The 18,230-nt window shown below is 39.9% G+C and overlaps 1 protein-coding gene across 5 annotated transcripts in view; it reads left to right on the top strand.

Moving 5' to 3' along the window:
- The first annotated feature begins 2,702 nt into the window (after positions 1-2,702).
- The window catches only part of adgrb3 (adhesion G protein-coupled receptor B3), a 116,303-nt gene continuing 100,775 nt past the window's right edge, over positions 2,703-18,230 (top strand). For 3 of the 5 annotated variants that reach the window (XM_039621387.1, XM_039621388.1, XM_039621386.1), the window contains exons 1-2: positions 2,704-3,254; positions 4,907-5,675. In XM_039621387.1, coding sequence (XP_039477321.1) covers positions 4,922-5,675 — 754 coding nt within the window. In that variant the 5' untranslated portion in view covers positions 2,704-3,254; positions 4,907-4,921. Of the gene's footprint in view, positions 3,255-4,906; positions 5,676-18,230 lie in introns of all 5 variants that reach the window. The other 2 variants (XM_031742944.2, XM_031742943.2) reach the window with 1 other exon arrangement.

The following is an 18,230-nucleotide window of genomic DNA, read 5'->3' as shown; positions in this document are numbered from 1 at the left end:
GTCAGTATTTCAATTTATATATATATTTGTATCCACTCACATTCTAATCATAAAGGTTGATTCACATCAATAAACTGATGTTATCACATGATCAAAAGGCTAATGTTTATCACACTGCATTTTGCAACGGACATGAAATGAAATGCAGCCGTAATATCAGAGATATACTGTTCGGCACACGCGCACACACACAAGTGTTAGTGTAGATTTCAGTCACACAAACACACACACAAACAGGAGCAGGTGATAATAGGGCTATTCTTTATGCGGGGTCATGAATAATTCAAATTCCATGTGCTCAAACAGACTCGAGTTGACTGAATAATATGACAGATTCCGCAACTGCTATTAGATGAAAAAAATATCACAAATGTTTTGGAGATTCTAGCAGAGGATAAACTGCTGTGCTGCATGTGCAACTACTACACTTGCTGAATGCAAATCCAAGACATTCAAAAAGAAAATTCAAGAAAAATTCAAGAAAATTCAAAAGCTTCTCGTATGTATATATATACACACACATATATTAATTTTTTGTAATGAATGTCAAGATATCACATTGTCATTGTTATCACACAGTGCAGCACAACCTTTCACTCTTGATCTGACTGCTTACTTGGGCCACAATTTCTGGACTCACATTTCCTCATGAATGTAATCTTAAATGTAATCATTTCTTCTTGTTGCAGTGACAACAATGCAACCACACAGCATCCCAGCTGGACTCTGGAAATGTCCTTGCAGAGGAGAGTAATGGCTGCATTCCTGGAGCTTGGCAATTGGCCTCCTCGTGAGTCAGTGGAGAGATACTTATTGTGTTTTCATTGTTCAATAAGGCTTTGCATGAATTTCTTCCACCTCTTGGCGTACTGAGCCAAAAGCTCCCTAAACACCCAAGTCTTCATTATGGCCGTGGAAAGTGGGCTGACTCGAGGTCACCCCTGATGTTCCACTGGCTGCCTGGGGAAGACTGGAATTAGAAAGCTTCCAGTCGCAGGCCACAGAAACCAACAGGACTCCAAGCTCCTTTATAAGTTTGGCAACAGATTAACAATGTTGTAAACGCTGTGTGGGATAGGATGTTGGAGATACAAACAAGTTCTTTCAGATTTTCACAACGCTGCTGCTCTGTGTGGTTCTGTAGCATTCTTTTGGAAAGGCTGGCTTAGAAACACTTCAGATTGAAACTTCCTGGAAATAAATAAACAAAAAGCCTCTTCATGCAGCATCTGCTCAGATGGAACACATTCAGTCAAGGCCTGAAAGAGACGGCCAGGCTAATGAGAGTTAACTATTCGCAGTAAAATGATTAGAGCAGCTGACCAAACTCTCCAAGAAAAAAAAATCACAACATAAAACTACACTAAACAGTTGTTTCTGTCTGGACTTACCAATTGAATGTCATCCTTTTTGAATATGCAAATAACCCAAATATGCAAATGAATTGAGCTCCAAGCTATGTGATAGTCATGCACAATCATTTCTCCATCCATCCAAGCTCTACCCGCTTGTGTCCTGTGGAGAGTGGTGGTTGGCTGGAGCCTATCCCAGCTGGCATTGGGCGAGAGGCGGAGTAGACCCTGGACAACTATCCAGCCCGTGGCATGGCTAAAACAAAGACAGCCATTCCTTTACCATACATTTTCTTTTAAGCACATGATCAGGTCTGTGCTTAGCCTTTGTATGGGATGCTGATAAAGAGAAGGCACATATGAAAACAAAACCCCTCCTCCACCTTCATTTGGAGGGGCGGTGTGATCAGCAGGTGATTTGGATCACTCTGAAGCTCCCTATCCCCATTCCATTACAATTCCATTCTTCCCATGAATTCGGCCAGTGGGAGATGAAGACTATTGCAGAACCATTTGTGCCTCATTGTCAACGGCCAGCTGATGAAGCCTGGAGCATTTAGTTCACTACTGATGATTGAATGAATGCACATTTAGACTGTAGGAGAAAAAAAAAAACGTTTGAAAGAGTTCAGGGAAAGCATTAAGTCGGTCTGTGCAAGCACTCCCCCGAGAAAGCAGAATATAGTGAAAGAAAAACAGCAGCTTTAGAGTTGCACCTGTAAGGTGAAGACACCCCGGAACAACTTTCCACAGACGGCACAAGTTGCCCCATAAGCATTTGTTCTTCCAGCAGCGCGAATTCGGGCGAGCAGGAGGACGTGCAGGGTGCTGCACATCGACAAACTGTGAAGAAATCAAAACAGCGGCTGTCACCCATCAGGAGAGAAGGGAAAATTACCAAACACACCAGCGAGCTCTCAAGTCCCACTGATAGAGCGCTCAAGTAGCATTTATGATCACGTTATTCTCGCACCCTCCTCTTATCCAGAAAAAATGTAAAAAAAACAAAACATTTTTTTTTAAAATCCGAGAAATATTCCTGATTGGAGAAGGGCGCAGCAGCAAAGCGCAGTATTGTCTGAAGCACAACTGAGAGGGTCCAGTTCAGGGGGGGAAACCCTTTTGACTCGAATTAAAGGGAGGCTGTATGAGGGGGGAAAGAGAGAGAAAAAAGAAGGAACGAAAGAAGGAAAGAAAGAGGGGAGGAGGAGGAGGAGGAGGAGGGCAGGGAAGAAAGTGGTGGCGGTGCCAGACGCAGCGGCAGTAAGAAGCGTACGTACGTGCTTTATCTTAGCGGCTGAGTGTGACGTGATATTGCAGCCTGCTCCTGGAGCTCTGCAAGCACCAAGCAAAGCGCGTCTATTTCTCTCTGTGTTGTAACTCACTGACCCCCCAACATCTCACATCCACCCACTACGGATCTTTTTTTCTTTTTCTTTTCCCTATTCACCCCTTTTTTGCGGAGAGGGGGGGTCGGTGCGCGACTTGATGGAGAAAACATTTCAGTGGGAAATAGAGACGTGGAGTCAGCCGAATTAATTTATGGTAAATACTGTAAGAATTGCTCTCGTCGTCACTCCAAGAATTTCTTCCCCTCTGTCTCCCCTGGTCTTTCTCCCTTCTTCTTCTTCTTCTTCTTCTCTCTCTCTCTTTTTCTCGGTGGCTGTCGTGTGTTGTTGCGCTCCGTTTTGATGGGAAAAACCCAGAAGAAGGAGACGGGGGGATATGTGCGGGCAGACCGGAGTGTAACGCATTTTATTTTCGTCCATTGAACCATCTTGTTGCGCCGGACTTCTATTGTCGGGAATGGGGAGTATTGATTCACTGGAGGGCTGCAGAATTTATTTATAAAGGATGTGGTCAAGTATGTGGAAAAAATAGCCATAGCTTCCGCAGTGTAAGGTAAGACATTATTGTTATTATTATTATTATTATTATTATTATTATTATTATTATTATTATTATTATCATCATTATTATTATTATTATGAGATGAAGGTCTTCGAGCAAGTGCAATGGCAATTTTCATATGTCATCTGTCAGTTAAAGTTTAGCCTCCCTCTCTCAAACATTTGCCCCGTATATTCATCACGATGGTTTTGGAGCGTTCATCCGCTCACATTAGTCCAGGGTGCTTAACAGAGGAATTTTAAGAGCTGATCTCTCTCTTAAGAGGCAAAAATCACTTTAAAGTGCCGAGCCTCGAAGTGACACTGCATGAGATGTAGCCCGTGGCCGACGTGTCTCTATATTCAGATTTCCTCTCGAGTCTAAATTGCTCTTAGAAGCCCGGCAATAAAATCAGCGTCTCTTGACCGATTTCTCGTCTCCAGAATACTGATTTTATTTTTCTCGTCTAGCCCTGGTCGTGAATCTTGTGGAAGGACGTGAAATCATGTGAATTTATCGCGGCAGAAAGCTGATCCAACTCAGCACTGCTTCCACAAATCCTTATATAACGCACATATAATTCTGGGGTAATGTGACGGGCGTGATTCACGATTCAAAGAGAAAGAAGTTGGAGACATATGCGCAAATGGATCTATTATGTGAAAACTGGTAGCCCATCTCTAGCCTACTTGCGATTTGAACGCCTACACAGACACACACGCAACACACAGTTCGAGACACACGCGCGCATACATACACACACCCTCGCGCGCATTCTGCTGTGACACTGCTCACAGCTGCATTGCCTGTAGGATTAAAGCAATCAGGACATCGCATTGCATTCTCTCTCTCTCTCTCTCTCTCTCTCTCCCACACACACACACACACACGTAGATGCGCACACGCACACATGCAAGCTCAGACATACAACACACACACACACACACACCACACACACACTGTCTCTTTATCAAATTGCATTGTCAAATATGTCAAGCCCTGAATTTCAGAGACATGCAGGTGGTGTGGTGGAGGAGGCGACAGCGGGCAGTGACCGAGCACACGCCAGGAGAAAACCCCCCCCCAAATAAATAATAAAAAATATATATAACGTCAGTTTGTCTTCCTCATATTATCTAACTGTCCTGTGAGCAAACATTCACACAGAACATAGCTTCATGTGCAAAGATACTGGTTACTGCGTAAAATGAGAAGTTGCACATTTTCCACAACTCGCGTGGACTGCGCTGACTTACAAAGGCTGCCACTTTCGCCGTTTCTTCCTCCTTGTCGCCAGATTTTCTAAATAGCTACATTTGTATATCTCCGGGGGTTGTGCCGTACCGAATACGACCCAATTAATAACGTCTAAATGACTCACATTATTGCACCCACCTCCCTAAATAAAAATAAATAAATAAATAATGGCCGAAGCAACCACAAGGTGGCAATGTTTGCACAAAGTATAGTGATGAAGGCTGGAGATGCAAAACACATGTTGCTGAGGTTTACCTATGTGTCTTTTTGCCCCCCTTCTTATCATGGCAGGATGTAATAAGAACTATGTAAGCTCGTTAGTCAGACTTGGTAGTGATAATCTATCATGTGTTTGTGTGCCCTGCTTTAACACCCCTTTGTGTAATCCTCTTCATCTCTCCCTGCAGGCCAAATGACATAGGATGAAGGCTGTTCGAAACCTGTTGATTTATATATTTTCCACCTATCTTCTGGTTATGTTTGGATTAACTGGTGCCCAAGATTATTGGTGTTCCACTCTGGTCAAGGGGGTCATTTATGGATCATATTCAGTGACTGAAATGTTTCCCAAGAACTATACAAACTGTACATGGACGCTGGAGAACCCTGACCCTACCAAATACAGCATCTACCTGAAGCTATACAAGCGAGACTTGAGCTGCTCTGAATACTCTTTGCTTGCTTATCAGTTTGACCATTACTCACACGAAAAGATCAATGAATTGCTGAGAGTCAACGAGTCTATAGTGTATTTGTGCGATTCAAAGAATATTTACGTATTTTTGCTGTATGACAAGAATTTTGTTCAGCTACGGAGAGTTTTCCCTTATGATTACAATGGATTGACGCCACAGAAGTTGGATGAGGAGGAGAAGTCTATTGTGGAGTTTCTGGTGTTGAACAAGGCCAGCCCTAGCCAATTTGGATGTCAAGTGCTTTGTACATGGCTGGAAAACTGCCTGAAATTAGAAAAAGGGACAGTGGAGACATGTGGGATTGTGTACACGAAATGCACATGTCCTCAGCATTTAGGCGACGGAGAATCAGAGAGCATGCTCATGCTCAACAACGTGGTTTTACCTTTGAATCCACAAACGGAGGGTTGCTTGTCACCCCAACTACAAGCCGGGCAGATCTGCAATCTGACCGCAGAAGTTAAACGGCCTCCTAAAGAAGGTGAGTATCCTGTCATCTTTCTACTTTATGCTGAAATAGTTGTAGATGGAATTAAGTATGCATAGAGAAGATAGCAATCATGTCAAATAAATGTGCACGTCAGTCACTCCTACCTCTGCCCTAATTGCATGTTTGAAGTGTGATGGCCCATGAAACAAAGAGCACACATAGATATATCTAGTGTAGTTGGCTCAGAAATGAGTCAACTTCAAGATAAAACTAAAAGAAGAAGATGAAGGAATAAAAGGGGAAAAAAGCTGCCGGGGGAGTTGGGTGTAGTAAAGACCACACCAGCACAAACCAAACCACCTAAAAAGGGGGTCTTTCATTTGGTTGGACTGAATTCAAAATGCACTATCATTGCTGTGAATTTTAAAATGGCTGTTTTTGTACACATAAGCAGAGTTAAAATGGCTGCAAATCCAAAGATAATTTTTTTTGTGTGTATATACATTTATGTCAGTGTCATCCATACAAAGACCAGCAGCGGTCAATACGGACACATCCTTCATTTTTATTGGCATGCAACCTGTATGGCAAATGGAACGATTGGGATCATAGATGCAGCAGTGTCCAATTGGAACACAATGCTCAAGCAATGCAACACATAAAGCTTGTGGATGAGACGTAAGGGTTTAGGATTGTTTAGCTTTGCAGAAAATACGGGAATGTATTTAGGTTATTTAATTTAAAAAATAGCTTTTTCTTATTTTCTTTCAAAGCTGTTCTAGAGGGATGCTACTTTTGCAGTGCTGCCATAGAGCAATGCAACGTGTTTTCACTGTTTGTTGGAACTGAGCAATAACAATATACAGAGGAAAGACGGCATTTTCAGTTGACATGTAATTCACTAATGTGCATACATGCATCAAGCACCCATGCATGCACAGACCACCTATTCATCCACACACATTGAAAAGTAGATAAGCGAATTATTATTTATGATAAGGGCTGTTATTTCTCTGTGTGTCCGTGTTATCACTTAGTAGGGGGAGTTTTTTTTTTCTTTTGTTGTTGTGTTTTTTTTCTCACGTACTGCAAAGAAAGCCATTCTCGACACATAGCTGCTTGCATTTTAACAGATAGCAGAGAACCGTCCCACCTTGAGGAATACGCTACAAACTTCAGGGAAGGGAGGGGTGTTCATCAAGGCACAGTGAACCAAAAATAATGAATCAACCTTTTTGGGGGGGGGAGGTGGGGGAAATAATGATTGCAGGAATGTTATGGAGCTAGTTCCCCGTGGCACTTACCAAAATAACAGTTGCTATAATAACACCCTGGATAACAGGTGGCAGTTATCTTATCACAAAGAAGAGATAAATATTGATTGCAGTAGTTCAGCTGTTCAGTTGACTGGAGATGAGCGCTGCTATGTGCCACGTCACATTTCCAGGCACGTTTTTCAAACGCACATATGTGGAATTTCTTTATCGTAAGATGCATCAGCACCACAGCGTTCAAGATATTTATATGGCTTTCGTAAGAATTACTCTCGCTCTAGATTTCCATGTGATTTTTAAGGTGGCTAACCTCCATCAAGTTGGATGACAAACCCATTTCGAGAATTGTTCAGCTACTGCTCCTCTAGAGCCCTTAAGCCATAATGCATACACCATCTGAAGAAAATTACCATTACAATCCACCCCCCCCCCCACACACAGTCGAATAGCATGTGGAGTAACAACAGTAAGTATGACTCAGCTGTGTATTTTGTCAGGTAATTTCATCATTTAGTAAATCTTACATTTGTGTCATAAATATTACCGGGAAGCATTATGCTTCTTTTCACAGAAAATTCCCTGCTCTAAAATAACATTTGACATTTTTCTATCAGCATGTTAATAACAGCTTAAGAGCACAGATTATTTTTTTCTCTCTCTCTCTCAGAAGATTTTCCACAAGCTTCTATTTATAGGGTTGGTTGATGGGAGGTTTGAATAAATCCGTTTTCATCTGGATAACGGGGAGATCACCACTGGGTTTTAAAAGAGCACTGCGTCTCCTGTGGCATCATGGTGACAGAGTGGGTATTCCTGATGAAGAATAAAGCATTACAAACAGTCGACAAGAGCTCTATTTGATAAAATCATGTGTCTTTGATCTTCAGTTCCTGGTAGCGGGTGGCTTCGGAGCACATCAAAGAAAAGCAGGGCCGGAGGTTGTGTACTCCAGCCATGCCACAGAAATACCCCACCGCTGTTTTGCACAGACTGGGGGTGACAGCAATTTGAAAGTTGATGCTCTTGATTATTTAAGGTGATTATTCAGGGGAAAAAAAGCAGATCCCATTCGGTGATATTGTGGCATTTTGAAAGCCACGGCAATAACAATGAAATCCAGATGTACTACTCTGATGACTCATTTATGCAGTTTTATTTTTATCACATTCTCCCGTTGCATGAATAAAAGTTGTAAAAGGCAGCACAGTGGTGCAGTAGCACTCACAGCATGACAGATTTAATTCTGGGGTCTGTTTTTTTTTTTTTTTGTGGGATTCCTAACACCTTCCACACAATCAAAATTAAGTCAGCTCAAGGCTCCGAGCTGCTCGTAGGTGAATAAGCGACTGACTGTGTTCCCACTTTGTGATTTCCTGGATGTGTTTTTTTTTGCCGCTATCAGCCCAATGAATAGTCGAGAGTGACTCCAGCTAATGTGACTCTGAATTTCAGAGCAGACAAATATAAAATTGCTTTAAGTAAACCTTGGCAGAAAATGTCTCACACCTTCTATTCTGTCACAAATTTAAAGCATGTGCAAAAAGAGGCTTTCAGTAACCAGACAGCCAGAACAGCGCAACATTTTAAGACTATTTTCTCACCCAGTTGTTTCCCCCCCTTTTCAGCCACGTTCTCTGCAAATGCTGGTACTTCCATGCAGTTTCACTTGGCTTCACAAACGCGGTCACATGGTTTGTCTTGTCTGATCTTTGGCTGAGGACAGATATATTATTCTCTTCCTTCATTTGGTTTAAAGTTGCCAGTTTTCAAGGGTCAGGGTCAAGGGGTGTCACTGTCTGAGAGGGATGTGCTTTGTCATGTTTATGTCAAAATGCCTCACTGTTACATGGAAACAAAACAACTCTACAAAAAAACCCTTTCTTCCTTAAATCACTGTTACTAAAACGCACTGTAGCGTTACACAGTCATCATTTAGAAATGAAAGGGGAAATCTGACTTTTCTCATCCAAACATGGTTTCGATTTGTCAGATAATCTGCCAGATATGTTCGTTCGTCTTACTCCTCTTGCCCCGCCTCTTTTTTCTGTGGCGTGATTGAATTTGAGGTAATAGCGAATAAATCTGACAAATGTGACTGTGGCAATAAGAAGCTTTATGCAGATAAGGGTTAATAATTAGTTTCAAACTTGATAATGCAACACAAAAAAATGAATCTCGTGTCGAAGATCTCAATTAATATTTAATGAGTCCGCACAAACTAGGCCTTCAGATTCATTGTAATCACAATAAGTAGGTTAGAAATGTCTTGATTCTCTTTTTTTCCACGTATGAACATTGATTTGATTCTTTCATGCAATATGCAATATGAATAAACTACATAAATCCTTTAGATGCGTTTTCAGGCTGCTCTTTACAAAGGATAATTTAAGTCGCAGGACAGGGGTTTTATATTTCAGAGGGAAAAAAAACTCTTTAAGACTATATACAAATGCTTATTTGATGATTACAACTTTTGACGACACAGGCCGCGTGCAATGTGGGAAATGGCAATAGGATTTATTGGCAAATGAAATGTGTGTGAAGCGTTATAACGCACTGTCACCCGCCAAAGTCCTGAGCACTGCAGCAGCTCAGCCTCGCTGGCTCACATAGTGAGGCCTTTTATTCACTTTGGATCTCAGTCAAGTCACTCAGTAGTCACACTGCATTATGCTCACCCCCATTGTTCAGTACACTTGGAGGCCATTTTAGTTCCAATTCAGTGAAGGAGAGAGCTCAGATCAACAGCACAGAATCTGTTTTTATCTGAGACATGCATTATTTGTCTCAAATATTTCATGTGCCAATTCCCCCTGAAATTCTGGGCTCAATTACTGCACCTTTTAGGATTTTTTCGAGTTCCAGCCTGTGCCAGTTGTAATTTTTAGAAACTGTATTGAGTCCTTTTCCCTCTCTCTTTTTTTTTACATGTGTCTGCTATTCCAATTCTTCAGCATCCCTCTTACTAATGTAGTTAAGTGGGCATAGACATACTAAAAGAAAGTTGTTATGGATTGACAAGGTCAACACAAAAAGCGTGCTAGACCGCAGGACCCTGAAGAATTACTATGAAAGAGCCAGCCATCTTCTTTGTCCATTAACTGTCTATTAAATTTTGCCTATTCAAAAAAGAAGAGATAATGCTGGGTGTGGAATGATTACATTTTATGCTCTAATCAGTTACACAGCTTTGGGTCAATTTCAGTCGGTTTTGTGAAACACACGGGAAACTAATAAAATGTGGTCAGACATTATACCCAAAATTACTTCAGGATCCACGAGTCTGGGATTCCCAGGCATAGATAATGGAGTTTGGAGGTGACTGAGCAGCTCTCCTCTGTGCGTGGCACTTAAATATACATATATAAACTTTACATTGCTTAAATCGTCCAGGTGGTGGCTACTTCCAGATATAAAAGTTCATGAGGCTCTATGGGGACTGTTAACTCATTTTACACGATGGCAGAACCACAAAAACTGTTGTTACATTTAAAGGTCTTCTTAAACCACTCACACCGTCACGCATGGATGCAAATGAGCTCTTTGGAAGCACAAAAGTCTTTGTTTTACATGGAATACAATTTGATGATAGAGTAAAGGATAAGGTCCAACATATGAGGCTGATCCTAATGTCATTCAGTTATAAATAATACCAAATAGCATCATCATAATTACTTTATTAAGGGTATAAAAAACACATTTTTTCCACTGACTTCTTTCAATAGGAGATTCAAACTTGAGCCACACATTTTTTCACAGTTAACACACATAATTTAGCTGTAGAAGCTACTTTTGAGCTAATTAGTGTTAATGATTGTGCTTTCAATCAATCATCCTGACAGTTTTCTTTATAACTGGAGCTACTTTATATTAACCATACGCTGTAGGCCGGGCTGAGATTCTAGCTATGATAACCTGGCAGCGAGGTGGATGCAGACCAGCTGTGAATATTGTTGTTCATTTGACATGGACTGGTGATCTCTGTCTTGAGCCTCTTTTTCGGCAGCATGACAATTGGGAGTGAGACTGATAACTCCTCCTCTATATGCCCAGACTGTGCACTGCCAACTGCGGCAGAGTAAATTAAAGCCTTGTGTTGTCAAAACTGCTCTGACGTCAGGAAGCACTGCTATAGTGTAAGTCCAGGAAAACCTGAAATACAATTTAAAAAGTGAGGATATGATTTATTGCGTTACATCTAGAAACATTACACAGCAAGAACATACCCTCATATACACCCCCCCAAAAAAAAAAAACCACACTGCAAATTATCTCATGACTAATATGTATTAATGTGTAACATGTATGCATTAAAACTAAAATACAAGTAAAAGAATATTGCCTTTATGAGCTTCATAATATAATACATTATATTATTAGTTAATTTTGCACGCTGTTTCATTGTACAACTTGCTTCCTATATATGTAGCTTGGTATTTTTCACAAATGGCGTTTTCATCTAAATACATCATATTTATTGGCTACATTCATATTTCTTAAAATGTAAAAAGAAAAAGAAAAAGAAATTCACAAAAAAATGAAATAAAAAACTCGATAATATTTTCCTGTGAACTAAACTACCGAGTAGCAAGAATTCAAAGCGCTTTAAAAAATCACATGTAACATACAGTGTTACATTACAAAATAACATTGGAAGCTAAGTTCCTTAAATTTGACCAAACAGGTCCAAATAGCGCATCTACCGAGGGTGTATCTCCAACCTCTTTGCAATGTCATGTAAATGACAGCTTCCCCCTTTCAACTTTACAGCCAGCAATGGACACCACTGCAATTAAATTTGCGAGAAACAGTTGTTGCCTATAATAAAGCCATATTGCAGCAGGAATTGTAATCAGAGTAATGGCTCATGCAGTGTCGTAGCCTGTCTAATTCTTTAATCTTTGGCAGCCACACCCCCTCAAATCTGCAGTGTTTCACTAGCAAAATTCTGCATAGGAAATGAAGAAACGTGCATGTCTGATTTATTAGTGTGTGTATCCCACCTGTAAACTTGCTCCTTGCTATGAATTCCAAACGGTGGAACATTTGTGTGCTCGTATATCCACGCTGCACCAGCTCCCACAACTACTCATAAATTCTTCTTGAAATGTCACAGATTTGCCTGTTTAGAATCCAAGCTCCCATTCAACTCTTTGAGCTTTCCTATTAAATAAAAATAACACAAAGTAACAAATATAAACCTCCGCTACATTGTAGGCTGTGAAAATGCTGAACTGAGGCTGGTTTGGTGCACCGTTGACGTCACCACTTAAGCCAGAAACCAATATTTCAGTTTCATGCTGTTCATGCTTCCATCAATTAGCATCATGTCCATCAATTTAAAAGTAAATGTTTTGAGTATTTATGCATAATTTAAGATGTGTGCTCTAAAATCACTGTATTGGAAACGCTGAAGCAACAGCAAGCATCAGAGGTTTTCAGCTGTTAGAGTCTGTCACTGCAAAAGCCTGTGAAAAACTGAAATGCGTAGGTTTTAGGTAAGGCAAACTTCATCAAAGATCTTTTCAGTGTTCCACTCCAAAGAATTCATTTTAAATCCCATCTTGCAGTACACTGCTGTTGCATGACTTTTGCCACGGTGTGCGCATGGCTGAAGCTGATACAGCTCTTTGTCAAAGCCTCCAAACAGTAAGCTGCTGCAGTTTTTCATCTCCAACACAACACATATTTATCATGGAAACATTTCCATTTGTAATCAGGTCTTGCTTGACATCACAGTGTATCAAGTCTCTATTTTGCAATTTATGAGTAATAATAAGTGGACCAAAATCAAAGGACTACGCACTATTATGATCTTCTTTCCTTTGAAAAGGCTTCTTTATGAATGCAAACATAGCAAGTAATGAATATCTGTAAAAGAGGACGTCTGTCTCGTGTTTCTGTGATATAAATAAGATTTGTTTATTGCCATCTTGTGTTTAATTCAGTACAATGATTCTGATTTCCTGCCATAGCAAAATAAAATATTCCTGTAGTCACTTTCAGTGGAGCAAAGGGAACGCTGTGTACTTGATTTTATTATATGTAACCAGAACGCCGTGCGAAATGAAGGTTTGGTATCTTTGACTCACAGCAAATTGGAGCAATTCAGTACATTGTAAAAACAAATTTGGACAACAGCAATTTGGATTATCATATGACAAATTAATTTAGACTGCTACAGAGCCTCGGCAACTGCCCTATTCATCTTTCTAAGAAAACATGAACAACATTCACATGAGTCTGTTGCAGCTTTGCCCTGCAGTTGTGAAGCGAGAGCATATCTTTGAAGCTCTTATTGCAAGTAAACATTGTGAAATGTCTTAAACATTTGAAAAAAATGAATCATATTCTAACTTTTGTGTGGGCTGGCTTAATATGGTAAATTTTTATCAAGCCCTTGTTGTATGGTGCCAGAGATTTTAATGGGAATTATGCACTGCTTTCAGCCTCTCAGTTGCATGCTTCTGCATTTCAACCCAGTTAGTTTTGGCCTGTCACTGGATAGCTATTTCAGCCCACAGAGGAGAGGCATTTGCATAAACATCCACCCACAAAACCTGGCAAATGAGTCTGTCACTCAAAAACACTGTCTATGTGGTAAAGTGGAGGCAAAATCCAATTTTTTTCTCGAGGGGCTTCTTTAGCTGCTCTCACTGGCAGTCCCTCTGCAGGGTATGGCAAGTGTCCTCATGTAGCTGTAATGGATGCTGCTTTTAAACTTACACGGTATACTGTGATCTAGGGCAGCAAACACTGTACACTTAGACGCAGCATCACAACAATACGCCGTGTATTGCCATGTGTGCGATAATGTTAATAAAGCGGAAAATCTAAAATGAATGCAACGACAAAATTCCTGTGTGCGGTTTGTTCATTTCTTCTATAGAAAGTTATGAACAAGGTTAATAAAATAATATGCATTACTAATAGTTAAAGTTTTAGACAAAGTATTTTTTGTCTGAAGAAGGTGGCATTTTTCTTGCAATATATATTATATATATTTTGTATATTATTTTAGGAATATTAACCAGTTATTGGAGATTTATGTTAATGAGAATGAGAATAATTTGAATTGAATGAATCCTTTTTAACCATGAACAATTTAGAGTACAGTGCCACAAGAAGTAAAAAAGAACTTCAGGGATGTCAAAACCTAAATTTTGATCATGTTTGTTAGGCTATATAAAATATATTCCTTTGGATTTACTTTCAACTGGCAGCACGAATACTTGGTAGATTCAGGATGTGACATTTCAGTGATGGACATCAAAGTAAGACAGCAGACATTTGCTTTCACTGACTGCATGTTTCCATGGAGCATTGTGGTTATTCAGTGCCACAGTGTAAGGAGCACTGTTATGTAACATACAATGAGATTCAGAAATTATCACTCTCACTTTTGTCCAATTGTCAGCTTGTCCACAGTTCTCTGTCCTTCACAGCATGATAGAAACTGAATGGCAGTGATTCTTTTTATAGTCGATCATAACTTAATAACGGTAGCCGGCCATGCAAGTCATGTAAGTCAAAAAAGTGACATATATTTTTGACATGATTCTGGCTTATCACACTTACAGCAAGTCACCGTGGTATTGGAATTTACCAGAAAATTAATATTGGGGCAGGGATAGCTCAGTAGGTAGCGTGGTCGCCGCCACGATTGGAAGGTCGGGGGTTTGAATCCACTGAATGGCTACCCTGAGGTACCCCTGAGCAAGGTACCCTCCCCGCACACTGCTCCCCGAGCGCCTGATTTGCAGCTGCTGAGTGAATGGGTTAAATGCAGAGAGAGTAATTTCCCCACGGGGATCAATAAAGTATACATTATCATTGTAAAAACAAAGTGATTTCAAATGATATTATAAATCCATGGCAAAAAAAATGTCTAAGTAACTGATATGTTAGAGAAAAAATGCACGTCTTTATGTAATGCAATGCATATCCTTATTTTACAGAATTCATGCCCTTATTAATCACATCATCCCAAATGCATTAAATGATTGCACGAAAAGAAAGGGTTTCTATTGTTTCCTTGAGTGACACTGGAATCCAGCTTTCCTTCCTTCAGACAATAACAAGCTTAAATAGAAGTAACTCCTAAGTCAGTGCCCATTGCTGTTTGGCTTATCGAGTTAGAAATATATGGACTTAATTTACAAGTCAGATTTAAACCACATCCACAGCAAATCGGATCTGAGTAGAATTTCTGGACACTGTGCATGTCACAGCCTGCCTTTTTAAATCACATTTCAAACTATCCTTTGCACCACTGGCGACCAACATACAACACTGATGTCACATCCAGAGCATGGTTAGCCTGCCAGCATTGCTGCACATCCTCGACTCATCTGTCACCGATGCTTTTTGGTGCAGTGGCAGAGTTCTGCATCACAATGGCACCACAGCAAGTGCACAGTAAAAAGGAAAAAAAAAAGGTACATGGCAAAATGTCCTGCGGATTTGATCAGATTGACACCTGTAGGTAATGATGCAATATTGCATCAGATGTTACTCTCAGCTATATGTGTACACTCTGCAAGACCGCAATGATATCTTGCTTGTGTCAGGATTGTAAATGGTGAACTTGTCACTCTGTCTTCCATTTAAAACCCTACACTGAGGCAGCTTGTGGGCTTCTTATCACAGTTCAGCTGAAAACGTCCACATTTAATATTAATTTAATTAATTACTTTGTTTATACTTTTAATTGTGATGCTAGCAATCAATGTTAAATCCTTAGAAATAGGGTCAAAAGTATGATATTCCATATGATACACTTTCTTCGAATATTAGTAGAGACTGCTAAAAAACACAAAGAGGGAAAATGGGGCTGTTACCTGCCTGTTAACATACCTGGACACTCCTAAGCTCTCACTATGACAACCAACATAGATGCCTGCATGGAAAAGAAATGGACTTAAAAAAATCATTCACTTCTAATAATATAAATAAACAAACAGTAAATAATAGCATGTGATGTAAATATATATATGTGAAGTATTATATTGAATTATATCTATATATTATATATATTTTTTTTTCATACCAAATCTATCAGTTCTAATCAGTCACAAATAGCAGAGTGATTAGCCCTGACTATAGACTAAAGAAGATACACAAAACATATTTTTAGTTATCTAAAGGTCCGGAGAGAATATCTTTTGATTTTGCAACTGCCATAAATGCATTCTGCTTTATCTGTGGACATCAGTGCCATAGCCTAAAATAGCTTTAGGGGTTTTAAGCAATTTTGTTTTCTTTTTAATTAATTTTTGTAGGAAAACAAGTTTTGGATTGCTGCAGTGTCAAAGCTGTGCTAAAGCAGCTAACCTCAAGCCAACAATGGCAGTACTAACATGCTGATGTTTGGCAGATCCCTGCCTTAGGTTAGCATATTCACTAGCAGGCTAACATCTGGCTAAGTTAAGTAAAGGACTGCTGACTCATGGTACATACACAATGCAATGTGTATAAAAGCTTTATAGGTTAAAAAGACAGCAGAGAGATGGTTCCTTCTTAAAAAGAAGAAGAAGAATATACCAGGTTTGCAGGTGGATGGGTGGTTGTGTTAGTATGATACTATGATGTAACTTTTAGGGAAAAAGCTTATGTCATGCTCAGGTAAAGCGAGGTGAGGTACTACCTAGAGAAAGCACAAAAATGATCCAAGTAATGAGTAATGAGCAGTTTCTTTGGGAGCTACTTATTTCAATTCCAAGAGATTTATGAACGAATCAGTACCTGCTTATTCATTAATAGAAAATCAGCTCAGTATTTTCCAGTCTGCTGTCCAATAATTACAGTACAAGATTCAGTCACTCCTCACCAACTACAGCACTATTTAAACTGTTATTATTGATCGCGCCTTCCCAAGTAACCGCTCACATTTTTAGTACTATATTGTTGAGCGTTATCACAGATTTCTGTTGTGGTTGAAGAAAATGAATGCCAACACAAATTTGTGCTCTCTGGTATCCGGGTTATTTGCACTGTTGTGTCATGAAAATATTACAAGTTTCCTGTTTTTGCCCATAAGCATAAACGCAGGTTATTTTCACTTGCTTAAATAAATGACCCATGTTGTCAATTTCCCTTAGGAGGCTGCTGCTTTTCCTTTTTTCATGCCTTAATGTAGCAGCACTCTGCAAAGTACTCAAATGACGGACCACTGTTCCTTTACAACAGAATGACCCAATTCACCATAAGCATGCTTTTTTAATCTCTAATTGTTAATTCACTCACAGTCTCCCTCCAGTGTCAATAGCAGCATCAGCGTGAGATCTCTTAACAAAATAATATGAGGAAATCGCACCCTACCAAATTAGTGAAAGTCTACTGCAGGGAGTCTTATCCATTGTGCCAATGCACACGACACATCAGATGGTTAAATGCTCTCTGCAGTATTGTATTAAAGAGAAAGAGTTTCAGAGCACAGGAGTCATAATGAAATGTGACAGATAAATCAGAAGCACTTGGGAGATGGCTTCGGATTACTGAATCAATACTGTGGCACGACAGCTAGCCCAGACTTCCCAAACCTGCTCTGATTTACTAGCCTCCAGTAAAAGCCTTCAGTTGGGTTTGCGATTATTCATCTTCGGACACTGCTTGTGATTTCAGATTTTCCCCATTTTCCCACCACAACAAAAATCTAAATGCAGATCATTCTTAGAGAAAGCACATCTAGAAATTACAATTAAATTACAAAGTTCTACAACCCCAAATACTGCATGAATAACAACTTTTAAGATGCCACATTTTCATTTTTAAATATTAGTACCAGCTGGAAAGCTATCAGAAACGATGGGGTGCATTAGTGCATAGTGACATCACTAAGAGGCCATTACAACTGGAACAATGTTTATCTCGAATCACAAAATGCTGATCAAGAGGAGGGCAGTAAAACAGTGACTGTGTGAAGCACCTTGAACACGTGAAGCAGAAGATGGCTAGCGTGTCGGCATTTATTTACTTATTTTGGATGCAAAATCGCTGACAAAGTCAAGGCTGGATTTATATAACTCTATTTCCCTGTATGAACTATGCCAACAAATAAATGGCACAGAAAAGCTGAATAAACTCTGTCTTGCAGTGACGATCCCTCCATGAAATACTCTGAAGTGATGGCTGACACAGTTCATCTGTTATTAGAGTTACATACAATCTCAACCAATGCTGGATTATAAGAGAGGCGAACCATGCATACTGAATCAGTATCAGCATTCCTCCCTCTGAGAGTTTTCATTACTAGAAACATGAAGCCATGCTGTGGCCATAGTAACCGTTATTCATCCCATCATTGGGCACTCTGGTTATCTGAGTCACACAG

Source organism: Oreochromis aureus, linkage group 13 (assembly GCF_013358895.1).
Source record: "Oreochromis aureus strain Israel breed Guangdong linkage group 13, ZZ_aureus, whole genome shotgun sequence".
NCBI classification, from domain to species: domain Eukaryota; kingdom Metazoa; phylum Chordata; class Actinopteri; order Cichliformes; family Cichlidae; genus Oreochromis; species Oreochromis aureus.
Note: the sequence above shows the minus strand (reverse complement) of the source record. Positions and strands in the feature narration are given on the sequence as shown.